Source organism: Stomoxys calcitrans, chromosome 3, assembly GCF_963082655.1.
Source record: "Stomoxys calcitrans chromosome 3, idStoCalc2.1, whole genome shotgun sequence".
Classification (NCBI taxonomy): Eukaryota; Metazoa; Arthropoda; class Insecta; order Diptera; family Muscidae; genus Stomoxys; species Stomoxys calcitrans.
Window position 1 is genome coordinate 191,610,900 of NC_081554.1, and position 19,069 is coordinate 191,629,968.

Genomic DNA, 19,069 nt, shown 5'->3' on the forward strand with positions numbered 1-19,069 from the left:
TAAGTGATGAGCATTGCAAAAAGCTACTCAAGCAAACAGTATACAAATCCCGGATTACAAACACCTCATACTGTGCCCTAAACCAACAATCATTAATGTTGAGCACCATAGTGGCTACACTCAGAATCTTCAAGATACACTCGACTTAAGAGAGAGAGAGAGAGAATTCTAAGCTCGAGTGACATTGAGGCTTAATAAATAAGGCATGAAAGCCATAGCACAGCTCAGTTGTGTCGTTAGCTTTGAAGAGTTCTTACAGAGCGGAAGACGGTTTTGTGTGTCTGTTTCTCTTTGTTTTCTTGTAAAAAAAAACTGTGAAATTGTTTGTGTAAAAAATAGCAAATAAAACAAAAACATTCAAAATTGCTTCAAAACTAAAAATTCGGTGTTGATTTGCTGTTTACACAACATGTTGGTCAGGCCTCCCAAGCCAAAATTTATAGCTTGGCTATGCATAACGTTGACCCTTTGCCAAAGTGTTGAATTACTTCCTCAGAAAAAATCAGTGCCTAATGTAGGGGCAAAGTGTGGCTATGCGGTAGGTCATCAAAAGTTATCGCGAAAAATGTAACAAAAACAAAAAAAAAAAACACAAAAGCAAAATCCAAACAAATTGACTACAAAGAAAGAATAGAGATTCTAAATTGAGAAAGTCATTCATTTAGCAACAAATCTGTATAGAGAAAATATGTGCTTGCTTTCAGAGTTGTCCACGCATTGAGCCTCATATGCTCAATGTGCACCTGGTGCCTCATACCCATGATGATGTGGGCTGGTTGAAAACCGTGGATCAATACTATTATGGCAGTCAAACTTTGATACAAAAAGCCGGTGTCCAATATATACTGGATTCGGTGGTGCAGGAGCTGCTGAAAGACCCTCAAAAACGTTTCATTTATGTGGAATCGGCATTCTTTTTCAAATGGTGGTCCGAACAAACCCCTGAACTAAAGGAACAAGTGAAAATGTTGGTCAATGAGGGTCGCTTGGAATTCATTGGAGGCGCTTGGAGTATGAATGATGAGGCCACCACTCATTATCAAAGTATTGTTGATCAGTTTGCATGGGGTCTAAGGTGAGTAATAAAAAAAGACAGCATGAATGACTGCACAAAATAAATAAATAATTTTTTTTTTTTTGATTCTCGGAAAACACAAGTAGAGTTAAATGAAAGTCTTTGTTTCAGGGAAAACCATTAAAATAAATATAATTAGTAGTAACGCTTTAAGCGAAGCAAAACGACAGCTAAAACCTTATAAGGTCCAATCCTGGTAGGGATGGTGAAGGATTTCAAAGAATGTACTGTTCCAAATCTCATGGCAAATGAATGAAAAATACTTATTTTGTAATTTCAAGCTCTTTAATGGAGAAATCAGCCTATAGGATAGATTTGAAAATTTAGCTGTCATGTTGAGAAAGAAGGCGGAGGGGTCAAATATTACTCGCACTGTAAAATTTCGTCGAAATAGGGTAATAAAAAGTCTTTTCCGGGCCACCACTAGACCCTTGAATCGAATTGGATGTCAGACCTCTACTCTTCTCATGCACTTTTCCCAATGCATGTGTTTTTGTATAATGACAGATTTTTTGTCTACACAATTACACTACTCATGGCATACACATGATGCCGTGCATTTGTTGGAAGTTGGCAAAAATCATTTAGTTTTAAAATAATTTTTGATCAAGACGAGCTCATTGAGCTCGGAGATTTTCTTTGCAAATGGAAAAGGAAAGCCAGAGATAGCAACAAACAACAACCACTATGGGACGCGGTTTGTTCTTTGGCCGGAATAACTCAATTTTGGTTCGCTTGTATTTCAAAATCAGCTGATGCTTGAGTAAGTCGTGTGTCTCATGTGAGTGCCACAGAATAAGTGATACGGTCAGTTAGTGTTGGCGTTCAAAGCCATTGACACAACTTTCAAAAGTACACAGAGAACATGTGTATACCATGGAAGTGATTGTAGTATGGGCAAAACATCCATCACTAGAACAAAATCGCAAGCACTGGAAAAGGACAGCTCGTGCGACAAGGCGAAGAACTTACTGTCATATTCAGTAAACGCGTTTTCGCAATACTTTCGCCCTACCAATGTACGGCATTTATTTTGCAAGTCAGGATGAGAAAATTCTTTACGCATGTGACAAGTAATTCTCTCTCCTTATGCCAGATCCCGTTATAAACGCTGCCTGCTCACCCCGTGTCACAGGTGAATTATTCCACCTCGGAACCGCTTTCGAATTACTACGAGGTGGACGCCATATCTGGTGATTATCCATATCATTTTCGTTGTATCTGCGTCCAGACCTCCGCATTCATACTCTACGCATCTGCACTGAGGTCTATCTTCATCCTGCGCAGTACTTGTTCGGCGTATCTCATCACCGCCTCCCAGTTCTTCTCTTTTCCAGCATACTCTGGACTATTGTCCCAGGTGAAACGTCGCACAGTGGGCCAAATGGCAAAAAAATTGGAAATAAGTCTACAACTTTTTATCTGTTGATTTTAGCCATACAAAATGTTCTAGACATTTGTAGAGGAGGACATAGGCTTTCAGAAAAGTGCTGTTGTTGGTCCATATCTTTAATACAGGGTGAGCTACAGGGTGTGAAAGTTGACCACTTTTGACTTCTCCAAGCTTCTGGGGGCCATAACTTTTGATCTACTCAACCGATTTACATGATTTAGGACTCTAGAGAAAGAGCTTGACAAGATCTAAAAAACTTATGCATAAAGTACCATGCCATCGTGTACTGTTAAGGAGTTATGAATTGTTTAATTTTAAAATATGAAAATTTGGCCTTGGTTTTTTTCAGTGTTTTTTTAATAACTCCGTCAATTTTAAAGCTATAAACTTCATACTTCACACAAATTATGCCAGCATATGTGTGCATAAAATACAAAAGGAATCACGTGAATATCTTTGGCGGTTTAAAAATGGCATCGTTTTCAATATGAAAAATATTTTTTTTGTCAAAAAATTGCAAAATTTTTCAAAAAAGATACTCCCATTTCCTTTAAGTTTTCGCAAACTTTGGCCGTCAAAGCATTATCATTTCTTTCCATTTTCACAAAGTCGAGGTATTAAGAAAAGTTTTAAGTGCTAATTTGGCTAATTTCGATATCAAACAACACCGTTATCTTAAGACCAAAATGGCCAATTTTTTTACTAAACTTCAAAAGTTTCTCACTGGAAAAAAAGTTCCACGGGGATTTTTTCGCTTTTTTTGAACTTAAATGAAAGCTTAAAATGTTCCCAACATTTTAAGGTATGTCTCGCCATATCCTAGCCATAAATGAGATCGTAGCGATCAAAATACTGAAAAAAGTCAATTTTCAAGTAGTGCTATATTCATTGCTAAAAAACAAGTATTACGTCACATTTTATTGCAAAGATGTTAAATAAACTTTTATTTGGTAACACTTCTTCTACAAAACACAAAAAGAATCATGGAAATATCTCTATTCTATTCCATTTTATGGAACCGGCAATAAAAAAGTCAATTTTTCAAAAAAGTCGAATTTCCCAAATTTTGTTTTTGTTGTCCTAATTGCACATGACACACTATAGCCATATTTACGCAACATACCTTATCGTAAAGGAAATTTTCATACCTTTCCAACGATGTATAAAACATTTCTCAACTCGGATTCTATCTACTCTAAAATTCATTTACACTTCATTAAACTCTATATAAAAATGTCTATTTGTGAAATGGAACCTTATATGGGGCCTACACTAAAACATTGATAGATTTGCCCAGGGTTTACAATACAAATGTGTTAGAATAAAAAAAGGTCTCCTGCCAAAGTTTAAAAAAATTGGAATAAAAATATGTGTTTTAGAGCGAAAACACTTCGCATCGGCGTGCGTTTATATGTATATTAGCTACTCCCAAAATAAAAAAGCATTTTAGTTTTGTATTATTTGATTTTATTCTCTACCAAATAATCTAAGGTATCAAAATTTAAAAGCTCTTTAATTTGAATGGCATCGGGATCGTCCTTATCTATATCGTCACATATTTTTGGTAGCCATTTAGTTCTGATGCTGTATAGTACCGGATCAGACGATAACAATAAATATTGAAGTAAATCATAATTTTGGTTAAATTTGGTGCTCTTTCGGGTATTGAAAAGCCGGAACTGTTTAACATCTCTATTACGGGATTCCTGAGCTTCTTCTGTAAGTTCTCCTAACGGAAGTATGTTGTATTCCACAATTTCCTTGCCATGATGTAAGACTTTATGTACTGTCGGTGTTAAAGCTTTCCACGAATATAAATCAGATAAAATGTTTTTTGTGTCATTACTATAAGCTTCAAATTTGGTTGAATTTATCATCTTTTTGCTATTGATTACAGCCAAAATCACTTTGAATCGTCTTAGCAAGTGTTCATCAAGACCGGTTATTTTAGATGTCGATACGGGGTCCTCAAAAAACCGCCTTGCCGAGTTGCCATCATTTGTGCTTCCGTATCCGTAAAGAGGTTTATCTATTATAAGTCCCTTTTGTTTAAACTCCAACTGGATTCGATTCTTCTCTTCCTGCCTCATTTTGTGAAGATCTTGGTTGTTTCTAGCAGAGACATCGCGGTTTCCAGGGCTAGTCCGATATTTAAGGTCATACGATAAATGCAAACAATACTCCATGAATCGAATTCTACAGTGCAGGGGCGAAATACCGAAATTGAGCGCATTTTCGTTTACTAAATTTTCATCAGACTTGTCCTCGAATTGCCCATTCTTCTTGCCACAAATATTGCATCTCCAATTGGACATAACGCCAGTTAATGCGTTTGCCACCTTTCCATCGATCATAGTGAGTTGTAGTTGAAACGAAACTTTTATATTTCTTCCCAATTGGTTTATAACAATCATGGGTAATGCAGCAATTTCTTCCTTTATTTCGTTCACCAAAGATCGTGTTGTGTTCCGGTCTTCCTTTGTATACTCAAACCGAATTGGGCGACATAAATATTTTGACCCAGGTGTTCTATTTATCCATATATCTTGAAATGCATTTTCTTTCGATGATGAAGATTGGTCCTTGTACAATCTCATTCTCAATGGTACTAATGATGCCATGAAAATTGATGCGAAGTTGGTATCTATTTCTGTTTGTTGCTTATATTCGGAAAATCCAGATGATCCATCACAACCCCATTTGCTGATCAAAACCACTTCGGAATTATTACATGTGTTCAACTGTTCTTCAGTAAAATTAGAAATAATTCTAACAGCTGTATTTTCAACAAGATCAGCAAGTTTCACTCTTGCTTTTAATTCGTCCACGTATATATTTGATGGCACCATTTTCGTCCTGGTGTTGTACAATTTATGTTTTGAGGGTAAACAACCCCATCCTTTTTCACGAAGAGCCTTCCTCATTGTTGAGTATTTGTTTCTTGAGAGGCCTAGGTTCAAAATCAGGGCCAGTGCATCTTCCTCCGTGAATTCTGTAGTCGATTTTGGAGTTGGAATACTTTCTACCATTCTCTTTACCCTTTTCGGAGATGCTAATGGTAAAACATCGACAATTCGTCCAACATTTTTTGGTTGTGTTTTTAACAATGCTGTTTTGAACGTATCTTTTATTAAATTTGGCGGATGTGCCGCCAATAGTTCCTCTTGTTTTTTCTTTTTGGTTTTCTCCGTAACTTCGTCGTATGCTTTGCTAGGCCGGCCGGGAATCAGCGGTTTAATTTCAATAAGTAGATCCGATTTCAGCCACTTCTCATACATTTTGAAAAACTTGATTTTTGCGAATGAACATTCTGGCAACCTTCTCTCAAATGATTTGTAGAATTTTTCAAGTTTGTCTAAAGCGTCTTTATTTAGCCTTATTCCATATATGTGGTCCAAAGTGTAAACAAGTTCCTTAAATGACTCCGTGTATGATTTGGAATCATTTTTGATGTCCCATACAATTTTCGAAAGAGTGGAATACTTCAGTATGACTTCCATAACTTATAAATGTCCTTTACGCCTCTACAAAATATAATGAAGAAAATTTGGATTTTGTTCAAATATTTATGCAATATATTCACAATTAATGACCCATTTCAGGTATCAGACGCAATCGTAAAAAGGGGTCCAAAGTGCCTCTTTTTACTTACTCTTCTATAATTATTTACCTGGACTCGAATTTGGTTAAAAAAAATGACAATGAATTTTTTATGGGTAGGTTTTTTCACATTCATTGATACGGTGGATTTCCTGGGAATTCGACATAGCGAAACAGGTAACATTTGTCTGCATCAAATCTTAACACAAATATATATATATATGCAGGTATATTTCTAGGTTACTTTTTATTCAAAAATCATCAGCTTACATTAAAAATAGATGTAGGTAATATACATATAAACGCACGCCGATGCGAAGTGTTTTCGCTCTAAAACACATATTTTTATTCCAATTTTTTTAAACTTTGGCAGGAGACCTTTTTTTATTCTAACACATTTGTATTGTAAACCCTGGGCAAATCTATCAATGTTTTAGTGTAGGCCCCATATAAGGTTCCATTTCACAAATAGACATTTTTATATAGAGTTTAATGAAGTGTAAATGAATTTTAGAGTAGATAGAATCCGAGTTGAGAAATGTTTTATACATCGTTGGAAAGGTATGAAAATTTCCTTTACGATAAGGTATGTTGCGTAAATATGGCTATAGTGTGTCATGTGCAATTAGGACAACAAAAACAAAATTTGGGAAATTCGACTTTTTTGAAAAATTGACTTTTTTATTGCCGGTTCCATAAAATGGAATAGAATAGAGATATTTCCATGATTCTTTTTGTGTTTTGTAGAAGAAGTGTTACCAAATAAAAGTTTATTTAACATCTTTGCAATAAAATGTGACGTAATACTTGTTTTTTAGCAATGAATATAGCACTACTTGAAAATTGACTTTTTTCAGTATTTTGATCGCTACGATCTCATTTATGGCTAGGATATGGCGAGACATACCTTAAAATGTTGGGAACATTTTAAGCTTTCATTTAAGTTCAAAAAAAGCGAAAAAATCCCCGTGGAACTTTTTTTCCAGTGAGAAACTTTTGAAGTTTAGTAAAAAAATTGGCCATTTTGGTCTTAAGATAACGGTGTTGTTTGATATCGAAATTAGCCAAATTAGCACTTAAAACTTTTCTTAATACCTCGACTTTGTGAAAATGGAAAGAAATGATAATGCTTTGACGGCCAAAGTTTGCGAAAACTTAAAGGAAATGGGAGTATCTTTTTTGAAAAATTTTGCAATTTTTTGACAAAAAAAATATTTTTCATATTGAAAACGATGCCATTTTTAAACCGCCAAAGATATTCACGTGATTCCTTTTGTATTTTATGCACACATATGCTGGCATAATTTGTGTGAAGTATGAAGTTTATAGCTTTAAAATTGACGGAGTTATTAAAAAAACACTGAAAAAAACCAAGGCCAAATTTTCATATTTTAAAATTAAACAATTCATAACTCCTTAACAGTACACGATGGCATGGTACTTTATGCATAAGTTTTTTAGATCTTGTCAAGCTCTTTCTCTAGAGTCCTAAATCATGTAAATCGGTTGAGTAGATCAAAAGTTATGGCCCCCAGAAGCTTGGAGAAGTCAAAAGTGGTCAACTTTCACACCCTGTAGCTCACCCTGTATTAAAGATATGGACCAACAACAGCACTTTTCTGAAAGCCTATGTCCTCCTCTACAAATGTCTAGAACATTTTGTATGGCTAAAATCAACAGATAAAAAGTTGTAGACTTATTTCCAATTTTTTTGCCATTTGGCCCACTGTGCGTCGTCAATCGCTGTTTCCAATACTCTGCATCTTTCAACGCAGCTAGTGGAAGAATGTGTATTGCACATCGTCGGTAACTTCTACCTCCTCAAAAATGGTATTTCCGAAAGTTACCTTGTTCAAGTCAACATCTGTGTGACGTAATAGTTAACGTCGTCGTGCTTCCTATCTCTCCACATCCGTATATCAGGTATTAGTTGTAGCATCCACCTGGCCCGATTCTCATTCTTTCACCTTGATGCCACCTCTCGTATGGCCCGTAAATAATCCGTTTGAGTCTCACCCTGTCAGGCCTGTCCTAACTATTCCGGTTATTACAAAACCTGCGGGTCCGCCACTGTACGGTATGATGATATGATCTCAAGAGCCGGCTTACTCTGTACCGAGAGCAGGGATTTTGCTCGGCATGCTGTCTGCAGTGTCTGGTCCCATATTGCGCTCCCATAGAGGAGGCTGCTATTGCATGTCTCCATTAAGAGTCTGCGCCTGCTTGGGACAGGCCCACCTATGTTTGCAATCAGTCGACTGAGTTGCGCCGTTATCCTCGCGGCCTTTGTTGTTGTTGTTGCGTGCCAGATTTGATCTACATATATCAGCTTTGTATCCTGTTGGATCCGTAGATAGTTGAAAAATCTATTGGTCTTCATTAGAATATCGTCTATGCGCATATCCACATCCACTGGGATATTTTTCCGGTTAGAAGTAGCAAGTCCGTCTTCTGTATCGCAAGTTACAAGCCTGCATCGCCCTTTGCATCACCTGCCGTAGTTTTGCGCTCTGCACCTTCGGTGATGATTGCAGCGATGTCGTCAGCATATCCTACTTAAAAGATTCCGTCTGACATTTCTGTGCGCAGTATTCCATCATAGCTGGCATTCCAAAGATCCGGTTCAAGTATGCAGCCTTGCGCCTCTCCTGATGTAACCTCATATTCATTCGTTCCATCCTGAGAGTTATAGACAAGTATCCAAGTATTAATTGTATAACGATTAACTTCTCATTATTTTCATCAGTTAAGCCGGTATACTACACTCCCGCTCTCTGAGTGCTTGGAAGACTTCGGACATCTAGGGCTATTGAATGCGTTCTTCACACCCGGTGTGGCTAAGAGAACAATCTATCTAGAGTGGTGGTTCCTTTGCCTAGCCATCTCTACTGTCTCCTCCACATCTCTGAGAGCTCCGATCGTGGATATTTCTGCCCAGAAGCCATATTGTCTCCTTGATAGTTACCTTCCTCAATGATGGCGTCCTGTAGCCATGGTTTTATAAGTTGCTCCAAAAGCTTGCCGACCCTATCCAGCATACAGAGTGACCTGCATAAGGATAAGGAAGTTGAATCACCTTTGGCCTTGCTTATGAGCACTAGCTTTTGTCTCTTCCATACCTCTGGAAAAATACCTTCAAATAGTCATCGGCTAAACATTCCTAGAAGAAATTCAGGTATGCATGACAACCTCAGCTGGTATTCCGTCGGCACCGGGGGCTTTTCTGCTCTGATGGCTGCGGGCTGCATTCCTTAGTTCCTCTATGAGCACCAGCTTTTGTCTCTTCTATACCTCCGAAAAATACCTTCAAATAGGCATCTGTTCAACATTCCTAGAAGAAATTCCGGTACGTTTGATAACCTCGTCCGTCATTCCGTCGGCCCCGCGGGCTTTTCTGCTCTGATGGCTGCGGGCTGCATTCCTTAGCTCCTCTATCGTAAACGGGCTTATGTTGTCAGTGAGCTCTTCATAAATTTCATCTTCTCTACGGTTGTGCCGGGGAAGAGTGTGTGGACAATATTTTCCATTATTCACCGGTGTTGGGCTCCGTGTGCCGAATTTTCCCTTCACAATTTTGTAGCCGAGGTCCCAAGGGTTTCGGTTTATGTCTTCTCTTAATTCCTAACACTTTTCTGCTATTCTATTTCCCCTCTGCCTTTTGAGTCTTAACATTGATTTTTTTGCATCAGTTCTCTATAATGCCCATCACTCGTTCCACTGTCTACAGAACGTCTAGTATATGCTATGGCAGCTGAGCTTGCCGTTCAATTTCCGCTTTGGGTTTCGAGGTGTGGAGCTTGTTCACTTTCGTATATTTGTACTCATTCCCTCATTAGCTGTGTACCTGGTAGTCGCAGTGGCGCGTCTCCACTGTAAACCAGTTCTTGCGCTCATGTGTAAAACTCGTCTTCCTCTTGAATTGGTCGTATGCATGCCCCATTTTCCCCATCATCTCATTGTGTCTTCGATCTCATCCAGTTTTTCCTCGAATACATCGATACTGTGGCTAGGTGTGAGATAGCAGCTAAAAAATTTGCTCGTCAGCCGTCTCGCTTGATGACCTAGCAAAGCCTAATAGCGTTGCCAATTATTCTGAGAAGTTTCTACCATATTCCAACCAATTATGGTCCGACGCCATATCCTTAGCATGTCCGCTTATGAAACTGAACACCTAGGTTCGAATCCTTGAGAGAACATCAGAAAAATTTTTTTCAACAAAGGTTTTTCCCTCCAAATGCTGGCGATATTTCGTGAGGCACTATCCATTGAAGCTATGTAAAAACTTCTTCCCAAAGAGGTGTCGCACTGCGACACGCCGTTCCAACTCGGCTATAAAAAGGGGGTGCCTTATCGTTGAGCTCAAACTTAAATCGGGCAGAACTCAGTGATATGTGAGAAGTTTGTCCCTGTTCCTTAATGGAATGTTCATTGGCAAATTTGCACATTGATAGTCCAGGCAAGCGCTTCGGCTTGTGGTCTTCAATATCTCCACTGGTTTCGGGGATATAAACTAAATGCTGCCTGAAGTTTTTACTATAATCCCCAAAACTATCCATTTCGTCTTATTTCCATTTACTGCCAGACCCATTTTCACTGACACTCTTTCGGTTTTTTCAAAGGAAGCAGTTACGTCTTCCGGTGACCGACCTTTGTGTCGTCGGCATAGGCTAGTAGTATGTGTTCTCTTGTGAGTAGTGTGCCATATCTATTCATAATGTTTTATATTCAATGAGTAGCATACCAAAGAACTTATAAAAGTAAGACAAGTGTGTGCTGTTATTCAAAACACTTTAACTGGCATGGTGGATCGCGATTTCTGGTACACCATGTGTCTTTATCAATACCTTTGTCAAATTGATTAAGGTGCTCTACATACCCAACGATTTTTTAGGATGGGGTTGTTTAGGATGGGGTTGTTTAGGATGGCGTTGTTTAGGATGGGGTTGTTTAGGATGGGGTTGTTTAGGATGGGGTTGTACTAATTTCATCATTCTGTTTGTAACTCCTCGAAATATTCGTCTAAGACCCCATAAAGTATATATATTCTTGGTAGTCATGACGTTTTAAGTCGATCTAGCCACGTCCGTCCGTCTGTCTGTTGAAAGCTCGCTAACTTTCGAAGGAATAAAGCTATCCGCTTGAAATTTTGCACAAATACTTCTTATTAGTGTAGGTCAGTTGGGATTGTAAATGGGCAAAATCGGTCAATGTTTTGATATAGCCGCCATATAAACCGATCTTGGGTCTTGACTTTTTTGGCCACTAGAGGGCGCAATTCTTATCCGATGTGGCTGAAATTTTGCATGACGTGTTTTGTTATGATTCCCAACAACTGTGGCAATTATGGTACAAATAACCTAATATAGCTGTCATATAAACCGATCTTGGGTCTTGACTTCTTGAGGTCGCAATTGCTATCCGATTTCGCTGAAATTTTGCATGACGTGTTTAGATATGCCAAGAACTGTGCTAGGTATGATTTCTATCGGTCTATAACTTGATATAGCAGCCATATAAACCGATCTTGAATTTTGACTTCTTGACCCACTAGAGAGCGCATTTCCTATCCGATTTGGCTGAAATTCTGCATGAGGTGTTTTGTTATGATTTCCAACAACTGTGCAAAATCTAGTTCAAATCGGTCTATAACATGATATAGCTTCCATATAAACCGATCTGGGATCTTGACTTCTTGAGTCTCAAGGTGGCGTAATTATCATCCGATTTGGCTGAAATTTTGTACAACGGCTTCTCCCATGACCACCAACATACGTGCCAAAAATGGTCTGAATCGGTCTTTAGCCTGATACAGCTCCCCTATAAACCGATCTCCCTATTTTACTTCTTGAGCCCCTAAAAGGCCCAATTCTTATTCGATTTTGCTGAAATTTTGCACTACTTCTACTGTGGTCTACAACATTCAATTCAATTGGCATAGCAATTCTTTTCTTTTATCCCTTGTTTGTTTGAAAAGAGATAACGTGAAAGAACTCGACAAATGCGATCCATTTTGGAGGGTATATAAGATTCGGCCCGACCGAACTTAGCACGCTTTTACTTGTTGATATTAGATTGTTTTAATTTATATGTCTCTCCCTCTCTCTATCTCGCTTCCTTAAAGGCGCCTCAACGATACTTTTGGCGAATGTGGACGTCCTCGCATCGGTTGGCAAATTGATCCTTTTGGCCATTCACGTGAAATGGCTTCACTTTTTGCCCAAATGGGGTTCGATGGCCTATTCTTTGGCCGTTTGGACTATCAAGACAAGGATGAACGTCTAATGACCAAAAAAGCCGAAATGATATGGAGGGCTTCGGCAAATTTAGATGAAGCAGCTCATTTGTTTACAGGTGCCCTATATAATCAATACCAGCCACCACCAGGTTTCTGCTTTGACATATTGTGTGCCGATGAGCCAATAATCGATGGAAAACATAGTCCGGATAACAATGTTAAGCAAAGGGTATGTTGAAAAGTAATTTTGCTTTCCACAAATTAAAGTAACAAACAATTCTCTAAAATCTAGGTCGATGACTTCATTGACTTTGCAAAAAGGCAATCGAAGTACTATCGTAGCAACAACATAATTCTAACCATGGGTGGAGATTTCACCTATCAGGATGCCAATGTTTATTACAAAAATTTGGATAAATTGATAAGGTAAATAAAGATTGGCCCTAAATTGAGAAAAAAAGAAATGTTTGGCAAAATAGAAAACTTGGCTGGGATATGGGAAATCCTCACCCTTGATGCATTTAAGCTCATTTAGATAATTGAAAAAGTTGTAAGCTGATGTTAAAGTGATTTTTATATGCTACAGGTGGATGAGTTTTTTGCCATAGCTCGTAAAATGGCGGAAGGCTATCGTGCCAACCACATTTTAGTAACCATGGGTGAGGATTTCCATTATCAAAATGCCAATATGTGGTATAAAAATTTGGATAAACTCATAAAGTGAGCCAAAGTAAGCCAAAATGAATAGCACACACTCTTAAAATTTTCCCTCTCTCTTGCTTCCACACCAACAGATACGCCAATGCCCGGCAAGCCAATGGATCCAACATAAATCTCCTCTACTCCACACCCTCTTGCTATTTGAAGGCTTTGCATGATGCTGGTCTAACCTGGCCCACGAAGGATGATGATTTCTTCCCCTATGCCTCGGATCCCCATGCCTACTGGACGGGTTACTTCACCTCCAGGCCCAGCATCAAACGTTATGAACGTGTAGGCAATAATTTCCTGCAGGTTTGCAAACAGCTGACCACCCTAACGCCCAATCGTTATCCCGAGCTCTTGCCCCATTTGAATTTTATGCGTGAGACCATGGGTGTAATGCAACATCATGATGCTGTTACTGGCACCGAAAAACAAAAGGTGGCCTATGATTATGCCCGCCACTTAAGTGTGGGCATGAGAACCTGTGAGGCCAATTCAAGATCGGTTTTGAACATTTTGACTGAGGGTGAATCGCCCCGAGAGAAACGTTATGGCAAACCTAGACCTGTTAAATTCGAATTCAAAACTTGCTCCCTGTTGAATATAAGCATGTGCGATGTTTCCGAGCAAAGTGAACAGTTTACTCTGACCCTTTATAATCCCTTGGGACATACGGTAAATGATTATGTGCGAGTTCCAGTGGCTGATGTTAACTATGAGGTGAAGGATTATAAAGGTAAGATAAAATATGTTAAACAAGTAAAAAGATGTTACGTTCGGCCGGGCCGAACTTTGGATATCCACCACTTCGGGTATATATGTAAACCCCTTTTTCGATCCTATTTGGGTCCTATGTTGTGAGGCCTAAAGCTACTCACTATTTAAAATTTCAGCGAAATCGGATAAAAAATAAAGCTTTTATGGGCTTCAGACCCTTTATCGGCAGATCGGTCTATATAACAGCTATATCTAAATATTGTCCGATCTGAACCATATTTAATTCAGATGTTGGAAAGCTTAAAATAACCCACTGTTTCAAATTTCAGCAAAATCGGATGAAAAATAAAGCTTTTAAGGGCATCAGACCTTTTATTGGGAGATCGGTCTCTATGTCAGCTATATCCAAATATAGTCCGATCTAACCCATATTTAGGTCAGATGTCGGGAGGCTTAAATTAACCCACTGTTACAAATTTTAGCGAAATCGGGTGATAAATAAATCTTTTATGGGCTTCACACCCTTTATCGGCGGATCGGTCTATATGACAGCTATTTTTACATATAGTCCGATCTGAACCATATTTAAATCGGATGTTGGGAGGCTTAAAATAGCCCACTGTTTCAAATTTCGGGCAATAAATGCGCCTTTTATGAGCCCAAAACCATAAATCGAGAGATTGGTGGCAGCTATATCCATATGGCAGCTATATCCAAATCTAAACCGATCTTGGGCCCAAAATCTTAAATCGATAGATCGGTCCGTGTGGCAGCTACAACCAAATCTGATCCAATCTGGGCCAAATTTCGGCGACATCGGATAACAAATGCGCCTTTTATGGGCCCAAGACCTTAAATCGAGAGATCGGTCCATTTGGCAGCTATATCCAAATCTGGACCGATCTTAGCCAAATTGAAGAAGGATGTCGAAGGTGAAGATCTTTCCCTTTGTTAGCTGGGGGATGTCCATCTTTCTCACCCAAGAGCTTCTTGATATTTCCCAAGAGCTGATGCAAAGCGCAGCGTAAAGATGTCCCATCTATACTCTCAGCTCATCATTTGTATAGGTGGACCCCCTTCAGAGTTTCACACATGTTCGAAAATCCACATCCTTCACTCGAGACCGATGATCTGGTGAAATCCGACCGCACCCTACCATTGTTGACTGTCTAAGTTAGCTCATCTTTGTGGTACTTTCTTGACATTCTGGTGTAAGAGGGCAGCTCCTACCTTTAACAGCGACCGTCTTCCCCATCCATGATGGATGTGGCATCCTTTTGGAAGTCACACTCCTCCATGAAGATTCAGGTGCCGAGCGCGTTTGCTTCTTTCCTATTCAGACTTTGTCACCCTCTGCAGGATACTGTCTGGAGTTTCCCTTACGGAAAGGCTGGCTTGGTCTGCCCAGAGTACTTGAAAGCGGGAAGCTTCAAGAGAATAGTTGAGAACAACAAAATAAAAAACCATGTGAACTAATTTTAAAAATTTTTAAATATTCTTTTTATCCTCCTTTTTGCATTCAGACGTTGTCCTAGACATTCAGTATGTCCCAGTTCCTGAAGCAGTACAACTATTGAAATTCCGCAAATCGCTGGCTAAATATGAACTAATTTTCTATGTTAGAGATATACCAGCATTTGGATACAAAAGCTTTTACATTAAGAAAACCGATGGTCATCATATGAAGCCACAACCAGATCCAGACAATATGTCCAGTTTGGTGGACATAGGCAATCAGGTGAAAAAAATACACATAGCGAAAATATTGCCCTTTTCATAACAATAATTTTATCATCTTCCCCTACTCATACCAGCACATTCGATTGACCTTTGACACCAATGGCTTTTTGGCCTCTGTAGATGCCGAAGGTGTTACTCATATGATCAGCCAAGAGTTTCTTTACTACGAAGCTGCTACTGGCAATAATAAAATCTATGCCAATCGCTCATCTGGAGCGTATATTTTTAGACCCAAAACCGATGCTGTTCGCACTGTGGCCGTGGCTCCAGAAATCACCGTTTATCGCGGCGAATTAGTGGAGGAGGTCCATCAAAAATTCAATGAATGGATAAGTCAAGTTGTAAGGGTCTATAAGGAGAGCCGTCATGCTGAATTTGAATGGTTGGTGGGACCCATACCGGTGGAGGATAACATTGGCAAAGAAATCATTACCCGCTTTAGTTCGGACATTAAATCGGAGGGTATTTTCTACACCGATTCCAATGGACGTGAGATGATTAAACGCTTAAAGGATCATCGTGATACTTGGAGAGTGAAATTGTTGGAACATACAGCGGGCAACTATTACCCAGTAACCACCAAAATCGCTTTGGAGGATGAACACACCCGCATGGCCATTTTAACAGATCGTGCCCAGGGTGGTTCCTCTTTGAGTGATGGAGCCTTGGAGTTGATGATACATAGACGATTGCTGCACGATGATGCTTTTGGTGTAGATGAATCTCTAAATGAGACCGCCTTTGGTCAGGGTTTGGTGGCCAGAGGCACTCATTTTTTGATAGTAGGCCCTTCACAGCTGGACCAGAGCCCCACCACTCAGTCGCTGGAACGTTTTACCCAGCTGGAGAAAACCTTGGCCCCTTGGAGATTTTTCAGTGAGACCAATTACTCCTACAGCGAATGGAGCGACCAATTTACAAATATTGTGAGTATGGGCGACAATATAAGAAACTGAAATTTAAGCCTGATTCCCAATTCCTTTCCAGTTCACCGGCATGTCGGTGAATCTTCCCCGCCATATTCATCTGCTCACCTTTGAGCCCTGGCATGATCAGGAAATTCTGGTGCGCTTTGAACATATCCTAGAGAAAGATGAAGATCCTGAATTCTCCAAATTCGTGCAATTCAATGTCAAAGAAGTCTTTGCCGGCTTTGCCATTGGCGATATACGTGAAACCACCTTGGATGGCAATGCTTGGTTGGATGAAAATCGTCGCATGGAATTTGTCCCTGATCCCGAAGAACATTTGTATGAAAACTATGCAGTTTTTGCCAAATCTTTTGATTATGTGCAATTGCAAAAGGCCAGCCGGCCCATGTACTCCACCCAGTACAATGAGGAACTTTTGCCCGCTGGAAGTTTAGCTGCAGAAAATAATCGCCTTACCAGAAGCATAAACCGTTCGTCACATCAGGAATTAAATCGGTTGCGTAGTGAAAAGCTAAAGCGCATGAAATTTTCTGTGGCCGAATTGCCATTGGAGAACACGGATGATAAGAAGTTCCTGATTGAATTGAGTGCCATGCAGATCAGAACTTTTATTCTGACCTTGGGGCCAGTGGAAATCTAAATAATTTTTTTAATATGCAGCAAATAATTCACTTTCATAGCTTACAAAATATTTGATTACAATAAACTCGAATATAATTTTTTTAAAAAAATCCACAATAGGAAACTGAGATTGTTTTAGGGGACAAGTGAAGTTTTGGTGAAAAATAGAATTTCGATATCAAGGGCCAACAGGTGGACCCTAGAATTGGTTGGTAAAAGGAAGGGTAGCAAAAAAACTCAGGGGAACCACCATTAGTGTAACCAGTGCATGTGTCGAAGAAGGGAGGGGGCTAAAACAATTCTGGGAGTGCTTAGGCCAACCCCCAGAGGCCTTTTTACGCTTATGGCCACCACACTACTAGGGCCCGGCACGGCATAGCTGTGAGCACCACACAGGCCGGAACATTGAGGTCCGACCTGTATGAGAAGCTAAGCTGCGAGCTATCGGGTGCTTGCACAGGTTGCGGAAAGTGGAATGTTTCATACGGAGTAGCAACGGCAGTGGTGGACAATCAGTGGTATCGAGCGGAGAATCTCAGTAAGAGGTCCGGCTGCACCGGCTCTTGCACAAATACTGTATGCCTATGATGCTCGATATGACAAGGCACCTTTAAATAACCAATGGCCACCCTGTTCCCTCGGCGATCGGTCCTTTAGGCCGGAGCGAGCTTACTCATCTACAGGAGCTTGACAAGGATCGTCACCTTCGCACGAAAATGTGGCTACTACAATACGACTAGGATGTCTTTAAAGGAGAAATAAAATATACCTGTGATATTCTGCAGCTGCGTTGGTGATACATCCGAGGAATCTAGGCTACGGAAGGTCCTAGCCTCCAAACATATTATGGTATAACCAAACCTATTAGGGTATATTCAGAAGTCCAAAAAATGTATGGATAATGCCTTGTGAGTAAGTTAACAACCACCGCGATATCATTTCTCCCACTCTGTATTTGGTCTGCCCATGTTCTGCGTTTCAAAGTATGAGAGCAGTGCAAATGCCGAATGGTGAGTTACAGTTTCACAATGGCTTATTAAAATTGCAAAGCAACTGCTGGCCGATGGTTGAACTGCGCATTCAAACAAATGGTAACTGAACTCCCCAGTTACGGTAGCCGACCAAGAAACATTCTCATAGAGAACGATCGGACGATGAAACTGGCCTCACTTTTGTTTGGATGCTCAGTTCGACCATCGGCCAGCAGTCGATCTGAAATTCTAATAAGTCAGTGTGAAACTGAAACTCCTCATTCGGCATTTGCACTGCCCTCATACTTTGAAACGCAGAGCATGGGCAGACCAAATACATGGTGGGAGAAATGATATCGCGGTGGTGGTTAACTAGTACACTTCATGTAGAACTACTTCTGAATAAAAATTTCCGGGACGAACACGTCTGATCTCTGGGACCAGACCGCCATAATACCCATAATACTCACCATAGAGCGACTAAACGACTTCATAGCCCCTGAGCGCTGACAGTTTTTAATCAGAAGAAGAGCGATTGGGTCTGCTTCAGAGAGTTCACTAATCGCCACTTCAATGAACCGACACCCCCTCAAATGTTTTAGTTGCCTAGAAGAATATGCGAGACACCATTTAGGCAGCAGCCGCTCACTTTATATCAGCAGGTTGGTACTCGCGGACGAAGAGATGCGCCAGTTTGTTCAACCGTCAATTTATTGAGCATCCCGAAAGTGGCATGGCAAGGGGGAGAACCTCCTCCGCCAATACGTTCCTCCAGACAGGCATGATTTGCTGGGTCACGAATTATCTGTGTGCTCACCGGTCATTTGTGGAATTCAGAGATAATAAGTAAAAGCGTGCTAAGTTCGGCCGGGCCGAATCTTTTATACCCTCCACCATGGATCGTATTTGTCAAGTTCTTTGAATGACTTTTTCAAAATATATGTATATTTGAGTTGCATCAAGTTATTGGGCGATATGGCGATAAGGCTGTTAAAAATCATACAAATATACCATCTACCAGCAACCTCCAGTGGTTCAGAGTGTCAAATTGGGAGATCGGTTTATATGGTAGCTATATCA

At 39.9% G+C, this 19,069-nt stretch overlaps 1 protein-coding gene across 2 annotated transcripts; it reads left to right on the plus strand.

Annotated features, from left to right (window-relative positions):
* The first annotated feature begins 232 nt into the window (after nt 1–232).
* Nucleotides 233–17,128, plus strand: LOC106080497 (lysosomal alpha-mannosidase). 2 transcript variants are annotated; one of them, XM_013241882.2, is made up of 8 exons: nt 233–538; nt 705–1,075; nt 12,190–12,532; nt 12,596–12,729; nt 13,098–13,744; nt 15,249–15,463; nt 15,540–16,391; nt 16,453–17,128. In XM_013241882.2, exons 1-8 carry the CDS (start codon nt 410–412, stop codon nt 17,035–17,037), a joined length of 3,276 nt encoding a protein of 1,091 aa, XP_013097336.2. In that variant the 5' UTR covers nt 233–409; the 3' UTR covers nt 17,038–17,128. The 2 variants fall into 2 exon arrangements, with proteins under 2 accessions (XP_013097336.2, XP_013097338.2); XM_013241884.2 differs by lacking the exon at nt 12,596–12,729 and adding an exon at nt 12,890–13,023.
* The last annotated feature ends 1,941 nt before the right edge of the window (nt 17,129–19,069 follow it).

Excerpts from the sequence above, each read along its gene's own strand:
- LOC106080497 (XM_013241882.2), top strand. The coding sequence starts at position 410 with ATGTTGGTCAGGCCTCCCAAGCCAAAATTTATAGCTTGGCTATGCATA. Across the intron at positions 539-704 it reads GGGCAAAGTGTGGCTATGCG|AGTTGTCCACGCATTGAGCC; the intron begins GTAGGTCATCAA and ends GCTTGCTTTCAG. Across the intron at positions 1,076-12,189 it reads CAGTTTGCATGGGGTCTAAG|GCGCCTCAACGATACTTTTG; the intron begins GTGAGTAATAAA and ends GCTTCCTTAAAG.